Here is an 11,944-nt window from a genome sequence, read left to right on the forward strand (position 1 = left end):
CAGTTCAGGGTACGAACTAGGTTGCATCCAGCGGATGCCCCCCTGCCCTTAAATTTCTGTGGATGGGGAGGGAAGAGGGGGCCATGGTGCCCTTTTAAGGTCATGTAAGCTACTGCACACTTTGCAATATAACAATTTATGCTATTCGCTTTTAGCCTAATTATAATGTTCTATTTTTGCCTCAAAATAATATTCACGACACAACATTCTCCATCACAGTAAGTTATATTACATCATTATAAAATAGCATGATGCCCTTCCGTGCCATTGTTCTTTGTATAGCGGACACTTGTATCATTACTCGATAATGAGCTGATAGATGAGCATTATCGCTATATCTTATCTTAAAACTTAAAAAAACATTGGCCTTTTAGCAACAAAAGTGCCCTTTTTTCATACTCCTGCCCCTCCAGTCAAAAATCGCTCCGGCGCCCCTGAATATGCGTCCCAAACGCAGCAGATTGTCAGACAAACGTTTTGAAATGCTTGTTTTTCTGCAAGGAAATAACTAATAGGCTGAGCACTGAGCAGCTACTGTAATTACAATACAGTCTCAAAACATAATACCTGCTCTTTATTTATAGCTATTGTTAGCCTGAACTTGGTTGCATTATTTCCGTTTTATGAGACGCTGGCAAAAAATAGTGCTAGAAATTAGCGCTGACGCTGACGCCGTCAAATTATTTCAATGACGCGTACAACACTGGGTAGCGACAAAGCGAATGCGAGGTTAAATAATTATTCTCATTTCACAAGTTATCCAAACGTCCTTTAGATTTTTTGTGACTTCAAACTAATATTCATATTCACATAGTTACGTAACTATTCACGGCAATAATAAGTAAACCAGCTAAATTAGACGCGCTATTTTCAATGAGGTCTTCCCCCAGTGAGATCAATTATGATTCAACAGAACGCTTTGTTTTGTTTGCAATGTGTGAAAAGAAATCGAAAACCGATAAAAGAAAAGATGTTTAATGGTCTTGGTCGCAGATATTGCTTGCATTAATGACGTCTCTTACCGCTATTATCACCAAGCCAACCTGACATCATTGTTTTATGAGGCCGCTAAGGTTGGACATCGACTTCAACGATCATGGAATGTTATTTAATAGGAACGATTATACCGTATCCTAGCTTAGACGCAAAAATAAAAAAATTGATCTCTTAAAACAGCTCTTTCTGCTGTTTTGTCTTGTAAGCTTTGCATATTGCTCAACAAGTGCATAAAGTTTAGAATTGACAAGAAATCATTAAGTTTGAATCACTGCAAATAAACGTATTTAAGATTTTTACTTTGGCCATTTCACACTCCGTAATCTACGTGGGCAATGATTTAGCCGCAGCAAAGGTGCGTTCATTTTGAAAACTGACGAGCTGGAGACAACAACTTGTCCCGTATACAGGTGGAACCTGTCTTCTTGAGGCGAATATTACTTGCGAACATCTCGACCTATACTCGAGTATATATGGTATTCGATAAAAGACTTCCGATAAAAAAACAGAAGAGAAAACACTTCACCGTTGTTAACGCTTTCAAGGAAAGTAATTAGCAAAACGAGGTTAATAAAACGGGTAGCGGGTTTTCACTCTACTTGAGAGCATGATTTTTTGCGTTTTATTTCGATAACTTCACTGTCTTGATGGTTGTTATTCACTCGTACGAAAAGGAAATGAATCGGCTTGTTTTTCAACTGTTTCGATTATGAGCTAACAATATCAAAATTTTTACGACAAAGGCGTACTGCATGCGTAAAACTAATCGTTTCAAGCAGCGGTTCTAATAAATTCGGTTTGCAACCTAGGTGCCAATATGAACAAGACAGTAGGCTAAGCTTAATCAAAGACTATTTTAATTGAGTAAAATAGCGTTATAGTTATGACGTCATCACCTTTCTCGCCCCCCAAAGTTTTTTGAAAAGTCGGCGCCTATGAGTGGGGCAGAGACTTGTACTTGCACACCAGCTTCCAGGATTATATGATATGGTATAGAGCTAGGCTATATTCTTTTACTTTTTTATATATGTTTTCTTTTGCACAGCTCAGATTGTCAGTTATTTTTAAATTTAGATATTTTTATATTCCTGTGAGAACACAGCGATGTGTTGGAAACGTTTGAAATTTTTTACTTGTTTATGTGCACATTTGTTGTGTACTGTAAGTAAAAATGTGTTAAAAATAAAAATCATGGACTTATAATAAGTTTGTATGTCTGTGGTGCTGCTACAACAAAGTGAACTTTCTAACTAAGCTCTAGGGTTAACATTTTGCTTTTGCAATTTGAAACAAAGGACCTGTATCTTTTTCCATCTTTTTGCTTAAAAGTAAACATTGTCAGATAACAAATGCATTTTAAATATTATTTAGCTAGCTTTCTGTTGTGTGAGAAAAAAATTGTTTAAAGTTTAGGTACTAAATTTGAAGTACCGGTACCAGAAATGGAAGCTGTGTTGGGCGAAAGAATAGACCCTGCTCTGTTGATGCAATTTGAACAAAAGTATAGACAAGAAGAAGCCATGGGGAAGGTGACGGATACCACTAAGTTTGAGTATGCCTGGTGCTTAGTGAGGTCTCCGTACTCTAATGACTGGAAGAGTGGCTTCCAATACTTGGAGCAATTGTATGGAAATGGCGATGATCTAGCAAAGCGAGACTACTTGTACTACATGGCAGTTGCCCAGTTTAAGTTAAACAATTATGACAAAGCTTTACATTTTTGTGACGTGATATTGCAAGTACAGCCTCAAAACCATCAAGTCAGCCAACTAAAGAAGCACATTGAACAAAAAGTTCGGAATAAAGGAATTGCTGGAATGGCAATTGTAGGGACAGCTGGTCTTGCCATCGGAGTTGGAGTTGCTGTGTTGGCTGCATTTGCCACATCAAGAAAATAATATAATATTATTTTAGTTTTCCTGGTAGTGTGGGAGACAGGGTTCAGTTGAAATTTAATTTTCTCTTAAAAATTGTTACTTTTTGCAATGAACGAAACAATGTTAGTTGAACATCAGTACGGTACCGGTAGTTTATTACTATCCTCAGGTTTTACAAACATTTCAATTCTTGGTTTTGAACCTTCATGCTCAGACTGAGAAAGCCTCGATTGTGTTCATCTTGGCAGTGCTGCGTACTTGTTGTCGAAATGGCCCGTTTCGGCGAGTCCGATTCGGCTAATCCGATTCGGCTAGTCCAATTCGGCGAATTCCCTATTCGGCGAGTGCCCTATTCGGCGAGTTTTTGAAATTTTTGAAAGGGAATTATCGGGTACCGTAGCCTAACTGTTATTACATCATTTTAACGTCGCTAAACGTTGAAAACGTGCAGAAAGGAATAAAAATAAAATGTTTGAACTATTAAATTAAAATTCGTCATGTCAGTTCAGTTGTTTTTATTTCTGACCATCACATCAAAAACAATACACGTCAACATAGCAAACGTAGAAGCGACAAAACGCAAACGCTAAAACGTGCTTGAATTCGTCATGTCCGTTCAGTTGTTTTTGAGGTAGAAGCAACAAAACGCGAACGTTAAAACGTGCTTGTGACCGAAGTAAGTATATAATTGAGTTGAAAGAAATTTGACACAGTCGCAACACCTTCAGAAAAATTAAATGTTACAAAAAAAAAATCATGTTTATGTAGACCTATAAGTTAGTACTTTTGAATAGTTAAAATGATTGGTTTGGATCAACAAATGTGTGGCCTACAGCTTAGATTGAAAGGAAATTATCGGGTACCGTAGCCTAGTTATCCGTTTCGCAAATATTTGTTCCAAGAACCCAGTTAGCCTAACAGTTGTTTTTACATTGTAGTAGCAGAATGAAAAGGCTAACCAAATGTGTGGCCTATCGTGTTAACGTCGCTAAACGTTGAAATCGTGTAGAAAAGAGAACTTTGCTGACTAGGATACGTTGAAACTGAGAAACATTCACAGAAGCCCTTCGATACGTTACATTTTTAAGATTATGCATTTTTAAGATAATGTATTCAGACGTTGAATCAATGTACAAATTAACTGTTAGGCTAAATGGGTTTTTGGAACAAATCGAAGGGCTTCTGTGAATGTTTCCCAGTTTCAACGTATCCTAGTCAGCAAAGTTCTCTTTTCTACACGATTTCAACGTTTAGCGACGTTAAAATGATGTAAAAACGGCAATTTCTGCTGGTCGGGATAACTAGGCTACGGTATCCGATAATTTCTTTTCAATCCAAGCTGTACAGGCCACACATTTGGTTAGCCTTTTCATTCTGTTACTACAATGTAAAAATGAACTGTTAGGCTAACTTGGTTTTTGGAACAAATCGAAAGGCTTAGTGTGAATGTTTCTCAGTTTCAACGTATCCTAGTCAGCAAAGTTCTCTTTTCTACACGATTTCAACGTTTAGCGACGTTAAAACGATGTAAAAACGGCAATTTCTGCTGGTCGGGATAACTAGGCTACGGTACCCGATAATTTCCTTTCAATCCAAGCTGTAGGCCACACATTTGTTGATCCAAACTAATCATTTTACCTATTCAGAAGTACTAACTTATAGACATAAACATGATATTTTTTTGTAACATTTTCTTTTTTTTATTTTCCCTTCATATCTTAAATTTTTCTGAAGGTGTTGCAACTGTGCCAAATTTCTTTCAACTCAATAACTTACTTTGGTCACAAGCATGTTTTAACGTTCGCGTTTTGTCGCTTCTACCTTTGCTATGTTGACGTGTATTGTTTTTGATATCATGATCAGAAATAAAAACAACTGAACTGACAAATTCAAGCACGTTTTAACGTTCGCGTTCTGTCGCTTCTACCTTTGCTATGTTGACGTGTATTGTTTTTCATATGATGGTCAGAAATAAAAACAACTGAACTGACATAACGAATTTTAATTTAATAGTTCAAACATTTTATTTTTATTCCTTTCTGCACGATTTCAACGTTTAGCGATGTTAAAACGATGTAAAAACGGCAATTATAATTAGGCTACGGTACCCGACAATTTCCTTATAAAAATTTCAAAAACTCGCCGAATAGGGCACTTGCCGAAAAAGGCTCTCGCCGAATCGGATTAGCCGAATTGGACTCGCCGAATAGTAACAGACCCACTTGTGGAATGCTTTGAACCACTGACGCATGCCTGGTTACCGAGATTAACAGAGTAGGATGTCTGATTGTTGAAGTGTTGTTGTCTGTAAATTATTCTCCATTAGGTGTCGCTGTAAGAAGAGCATTTGTTGAAATGTGTTGCTTATGCACACACCCTGACAGACGAATCAGTGCCACTTGATCTTAAAGTTTCTTTATCCACTACGCCAGACGCTTAACAAACTGAGTTACGGCGGCGGACTTCTTTATTGTTGGAAAACTGTTGTCTATATTTTGTTATTTTTTGTGTTTGAAAATGCTTAATATGTTACTTGCAATATTCCATGGTAATGCATCAAATAATTGTCAGAATGCCTTCAATTTTCAATGTTTTTTTTATTACCTTTGTGTCATATTATGAAAATATCAAAGTAGATTTATCGGCATGGAAATAGTTGCAAACTTTTGGGATTATCATGCGACTTCTTACAGGCCACTACCAACTTTGCAGGCTCGGAAGTCAAGAGTGGAAAAGCAGTAACTATTTCACCATTTGATAATCCCCAAGAAGGTTATCTATTTTGATAGGTATTAATGCCCAAAATGCATTGACGAGTAAAAATATTTCATATTGATATTTTAAAAACACACTGCCTAGTGCCTATGTCATATATATACTGGTATTTCCAACCCTGTAATTTGGTTGTAAAACTTAACTTCATTGGCATCATCATTCTGGAGGTGTCAAAACGATTCCAAAATGTATAGATTTGATTTAAACCAATGTCTGCAAAGAAATTCGAAATTTTTTGAATGAAGTTCTTAGTGCCGGTACTTTTGGTAATGGTACAGATTATTTGAGCATTTCATGATGTTGGTTTTCAACGCTGTTCCTTATTTATGTATTATATGAGTCAACTGTGATTTATATATTGATCAAGTGTCTGTTTTTCAAGTTGTTTTGTGATCCAACTTGCTTGCCCAAGACCTTACGTTACGAATGAACGGCCTCTTTGCCCAGTAGCTAAATCAGCAAAGTGTTTTGTGATAAATCACTATATTTTAAAATTTCCTCTTGATCATGGTATGATTGGGAGAACCCTATGATCACGGACAATCATTTACTCTGCAAATTAACTTTTTATGTGAAGTTTGATAGGCTATAAAACTGCCCCCAGTGACTGCCTTGTCTATGAGTGGTTGGCATCTTTCTAACATTGCTAAATATCCCCCACAACTAACCTCACTACCTCTCGGGAGCAGTGAAGCAAAGTTGGAGACTATTGAAACCCCTGAACTAAATTAGCTTTTTGTCTTACGATCTTCTTTGTGCTTTGAATTAAAAATTTATGATGTTAATATTTTGTCAACAAAATGGTTTGGTTTTAAATCTTTATTCTCGGACTGGCAAAGCCTGGATAGGTTATTCCTGGTAGTTTCGCGTACTTGTTGAGTGTTGAGGCTTTTGATGCGGGACCGGTTACAGAGATTTACAGAGTGAAGTTATTCGATTGTTGAAGTGTTGTTGCCGGTACTCCATCCACTAGGTGCCGCTGAATGGAGAGCAGTCCTTAGAATGCGTTGTTCAAGCACACCCCCTGAGAGTCGAACAAGCACCGCTTGATCTTGAAGTTTTGTTTACGAAGTCACGCGCAGTAGTGGCCTTTGGGGTGGGCAAACTGGGCGTCGGCCCAGGGCCCGCAAATTTATTGGGCCCGCGATTATCCAAAATATGCACAAATATAATTTACATTAAGCGCTACCAGAAAGCAGTAGGCTAATATACTTCTACAGTATCTGCATGTATCAAAACAAACTGAATGTTGTGTACCCTAACTTGTGTTTGTTGGGCCTACTAAGACCATTTCTTACTGTGCCAGTAACTGTAGCTTCAGGGGAAAGATCATTTTCTAAAGTTGATAAAAAATTACCTTTGCTCAATTTCTCTACCATGAGCCAAGAACACTTGATTGGACTAGCTGTTGTTTCAATTGAGCACAACGGGGGCAAAACATTAGACAATGCTTCTCTTATTAAAGAGTTTGCTGCAATAAAAGCTAGAAAGGTGCATTTTGTGTAAGTGCTGCAGACTGGTGATGTAGGACTCGCAGGTAACTGGGTGTGGTGGTGCAACATAGCATCAGAGTGACGTGAAGATATCACAGTATGAAATACACCTTTCTCATTTACCATCCCTGTTTGTTGTTGTATCCAGGCCTGGATTTAGGGGGAAGAAGGTGCAGGTGTCCTGGGCCCCCCCTTTTGAAGGGCCCCCGATGTGGAAAAAATGTGATTTTGTGTTTTTTTTGTTTCAGCCTTTGAAGTTTATGCAAAATGCAGTGCAGTGCTGGATTAGTGCTACTGTAAACATAGAAGTGGTTTTTCGCGCCGTCAACACAAAAAAAATTTTGCACCGGGCCCCCTGATCTAAAAGTACCCCGGGACCCCATCAGCTAAATCCGCCCCTGGTTGTATCATGTTAATTCCTTTTTGTGTTATTGTGATTTATGGTTATTTGAATTTGCGTACTTTAATTTGTCGATACTGGGTTGTAGGAGCCCTCATATTACTTCTTGCCCAGGCCCACAAAACCTTAAGGCCACCACTGGTTCACGCGCTAACCGACTGAGCTATCGGAGCGAACAAAACTCATCTAATCATGTATTTTTGTCAGTACATTTTACTCAGAAGAAGTCACCTGACCTTGTAATAGATGATCTTTTTAGGTTGTTTATTGCACTGGTGGTGCAACTTTTTGTTGATTAGACAGGCTGGTTGAGGCAATCAACGTTGTATACGAGACTTACACAAGGAATCGGTTGTTTGTGTTTCACGTCTTCATTTTTTCTTTCGCGCTTTTGCCCCTTTACTTTGATGTAATCTAACGCTTCACGGTATTGTGTTGTTTTATCAGTGAGACATGCCTAGGTTGTTGGCCATGAAGGTTTTAGTTCATTCTGGTTTAATCCTGTCACTGGTTGTCATGGCCACCAGGCCGGCCACTGGTGATCCAATGGTAAGATTTGTTTTGTGCTACGAGATATTTTTTAATATAAACAAAATTCTTGTATTTGTGTTGTTATATTGCACGAGTTGGTAAGGAGACATGCCTCCAAACATAGTCATCTTCTATATACGCAGACCTTGCCAACGTGCGCACTGATTATATTTATTGGATGCTGATGCAATTTTGATTTTAAACTCTTGCCTAAATTTGCTTCATATCTCTTTAAAAATAATAGTTTTGAAAACCCGAATTGCCAAAGTGTGATCACTGAAGGTCACTGCAAAACTCCTACTTTTCTTAATTCTGGTTTCAGGTAAAAAAAAAAAAAAAACATTGTTGCATTGTTACCATTGTTGCCAAACGCTCTTTGGATTTCCAGCACGAATGACAATTTTGTCATTTACTAGATTTTAATCTAGTCCATTATTTGTATGGTCAACACAGCACAGAAGTAGCTTAAAATATACACAGAGAAGATGTTCATCAACTTTTATTAGTGACTTGACTGCTATCAAGGGTTGCAGATCGGCCTCTAGTCAAACTTGCACATTGGTATGATGACCTGTGCAATGTGCATATAAATCACCATGTCTCCAACCATTCATAAGTGGTTTGGTTGCCATGCCTCCAAGGCTCCAACCATTCATAGGTGGTTTGGTTGCCATGGCTCCAACCATTCATAAGTGGTTTGGTTGCCATGGTTTCATTGCATCCACTTCACGCTTGGTGGTTGGAGGTTTGGTTCAAATGAACAGAACTCAAGGAAATCTTTGTGTTCGCCTTTAAGCAAAAAGCCCCATTTGACGTCATGGGCGAATGGCTGTTGTCGCTTATTTCATCAGAACATCATCAGTCTGTGATCATCTGAAGATTTGCTGCTGACTCTGGAAATCTTTTGAGTCATGATGAACTATTAGAAATTAACAAAACATTATTGCCAGCTTGTTCGTTCCCAACATTGTCGGTCACTTTGCAGGTAACTGACGTTAATGTCTGTGCGCTGGATTCGTGCTCCAGTCTGCAGCCGAGGAACAGTTCGTTAGAGCGGTCGTGTGTTGTGTCGAAAGGGCTGTCCATGAGAGGGCGCTGTTGTGTCCAATTGACCGATAATGACAAGATTGTGGGGTGCGAAGTTTTTACATCATTCAGTTGCATCATGTTTGTTTGTTCATAAACCGTAACAGTAGCAATCCATCTTGCATGATGGCACAAAGTGATCGTATTGCGTTTATCTCAATCCTGTCAAAATGACAGCGAATAACTGTATTTTGCTGCTCTGTGTTGTACTGCAACCCACTGCATGTCGTCATAGACACTTTTCATTCAAGTGAAACTTACATCTCCAGAGTCGACCTTTCCTTCTGCAACGTCACATCTCTTGGAAAGCTGCTTCCATTGCAAGCCCCCTACGTGGAGAGACTGTGAGTGTCTTAGGAGATCATCGGAGGTTTTTAAACTTTTATCAAAACCATTGTTGCAGATTGACAAGCAGAACATACCTGCTCGTCATAGTAGCCGCCTGCTTTGACGCAACAATGCGCATTGTTCCATGACGTTGTTACTGTGTGAGGTGTTTGTTAATCAACGCAAGATGACAGCTAGTGTTGCCATATCAGCGACTAGCTGGTTTATAATGAAGTTGTTTTACAGGAACTTGACCAACAACCCACTGCTGGAAGTTAACGATGAAACATTCAGAGGACTCAGGAACCTCAAGACCTTGTGAGTACTTGGCAACACTGCGTATTACTTCAAACGATTTTTAGGCTTCTCATCCTATGGTGGGCTCTTTTGGAAGTAGACTTTTGCCAAGTTCGGTAAATGAGAGAACAAGGAGTTCTAATTCCTATCGAGTATCTTTGAGCGCAAACAAAGTACAATTACCTGACCTCGTCGAAACGCCGCAAACGTGTCAGCTTGTGGCCCACGTGACAGGAATAATAGATTGTGATTTCGGAACATGGCCCTTTGTGGCAACCCCTGCCTTCTACCACGTTGTGGCAATGTTCAATACGCGTCAGTTGTTGACGTCATATCGAACAACTACAGTGTAATCATCGGCCAGAGCATGGCATTGTGACGTCATCTGACTGTTTCGTTTCAACGTCACAGTTACGACTCATGACGTAATGAAGCGTCACAGCAGATTAACCGATTCCTTCTCTCCAGGAGCTTGCCCGCGTCCGTCGGTTGTCCTGGTAACCGCACGTGGTTCAACAGAACCTTACCGGCGTGGAACAGAACTGAGGCCCACAAACGGATGGTCGTCTGTCTCAACCAGACCGACACCTGTGCGACGCTCAAGACCTTCAACTGTAAGTCACATCACATCCTTTGTTTCGTAATAAACCTGCTGTGTTTGCGAGCATGAAACTGAATGCACTGGGTTGAGTTTCGCTTTTAGCATCGCTGTTCACTTCAGGTCGTTTCTATATTTGTGCAAGATCCGAGCCTTGAACAAGAACTAACCATCTTGCAGCAGAAGCTTCAGTGCAGACAGGCCTCATCAGTCATCACACCTACCAATCAAATACCAAAGCTTGGCTCAGTCTCGTTGCCCATCTTCGAAAACAAAGAGCGAACAGCATCTTATTTGCGAACATGAAACTAAACGCCAACATTTGTACTCGAGTGGCTTCACAATCTTCCATTCTGACCGATGTAGAGCTTTATGTTTACGAATAACCCGTGACAACGACCAAGTTCGATGAATCGGACCCCTCTGCTGTGATGTTCATGGTAGATGCAAATTTTCAATTGCTTCTTGTCGACTTGATCTGTAATCGAACCCGCTTCTTTCAGACACGTGTCCGGAACATGCCCAATGCGAGAACGACGGACCGGGAACGTTCAAGTGTTCCTGTCAGGAAGGTTGGACCGGGTACAAGTGCATCCGTCTGGACCATGGCCGCCCCAACGTGGCCATCCTCTGCGGCAGTTTCGGTTCCGCTTTGTTATTTTCCGTCATCTTCTGGTTTTCCGAACGAAGATTTGTGATTGCGTGACAATTCCATTAACGTTCACTTATTTTTGTTGTTGCAATTTTAGATTTAAATAATTTGGATTATTGCGTAACCTTTGTGTCACGTACTCCCGGAAGCAACTTTCCAAAAGGTACCATTAAAAAATCCCCTATGAACTTTGTTTGGCAATTACAGAAGAAAAAAGAGCAACAGCAGTGGTGGGAATCAAACCCACGTCAATGCAATGACTACCATCGCCCTAACCCTCTGCGCCAAGTCAGCCGATGGCAAAGCGATGATTTAATCTAGCTAGGATTTACGTTTTCCTTTGTTGCTCAAAGGGGATTTTTTAATGGTGCCTTTTGGAAAGTTGCCTCCCGGGAATGTTTCACGAGATGAAGCGTTGGAGCCTTCATTGACATGCTGCATCACCTTCCTCGGGAAGACTGGTTCAATTTGTTCCGTCGCTCAATAAGGAACGAACAGCATTGGGAGGTGCTTCGTAATTTTGTCCTCGACATCACCTGCCTCCTATTTTATATATGCACAACGCGATGTCGCGATAGAAGTGCAATACATTGTGTGTTTTGATGTTAGTGACGTAAACTGTTTTTACAATTTTATGGGGACATCCCCAAACTGTGTCCAAGTTCGCATCTGGGAAGCGATAGTAGCCCAGTCGCTTTCTGGCAATGATCATAAATGATGTGCAGCTTCAATCCCACGAAGCTTATTCGTCGCGCGACAGAGAGCTTCTGCCGCGAACTTGGAACAAATGCTTCGAATTTTATGCAAGTTCTTTTTAAATCTATTGAACTGCACGTTCAGTAATATAAAATATCCGCGCGGAATTGTGTTGTGATCTCAACTGACTTTTCCATCTACAGAACCACACGAACG

At 39.8% G+C, this 11,944-nt stretch overlaps 2 protein-coding genes across 2 annotated transcripts; both read left to right on the top strand.

Moving 5' to 3' along the window:
• Positions 1-2,435: 2,435 nt before the first annotated feature.
• Positions 2,436-3,291, top strand: LOC145785942 (mitochondrial fission 1 protein-like). The gene has a single exon (XM_082597636.1). It carries the CDS (start codon positions 2,439-2,441, stop codon positions 2,892-2,894), a length of 456 nt encoding a protein of 151 aa, XP_082453762.1. The 5' UTR covers positions 2,436-2,438; the 3' UTR covers positions 2,895-3,291.
• Positions 3,292-4,995: 1,704 nt separating this feature from the next.
• On the top strand, positions 4,996-11,887 carry LOC145785788 (all-trans retinoic acid-induced differentiation factor-like). Its single transcript, XM_082597499.1, has 6 exons — positions 4,996-8,090; positions 9,058-9,206; positions 9,428-9,502; positions 9,732-9,803; positions 10,251-10,396; positions 10,884-11,887. The coding sequence occupies exons 1-6, from the start codon at positions 7,995-7,997 to the stop codon at positions 11,084-11,086; spliced, it is 741 nt and encodes a 246-aa protein (XP_082453625.1). The 5' UTR covers positions 4,996-7,994; the 3' UTR covers positions 11,087-11,887.
• The last annotated feature ends 57 nt before the right edge of the window (positions 11,888-11,944 follow it).

Source organism: Aplidium turbinatum, chromosome 16 (genome assembly GCF_918807975.1).
Source record: "Aplidium turbinatum chromosome 16, kaAplTurb1.1, whole genome shotgun sequence".
NCBI lineage: Eukaryota > Metazoa > Chordata > Ascidiacea > Aplousobranchia > Polyclinidae > Aplidium > Aplidium turbinatum.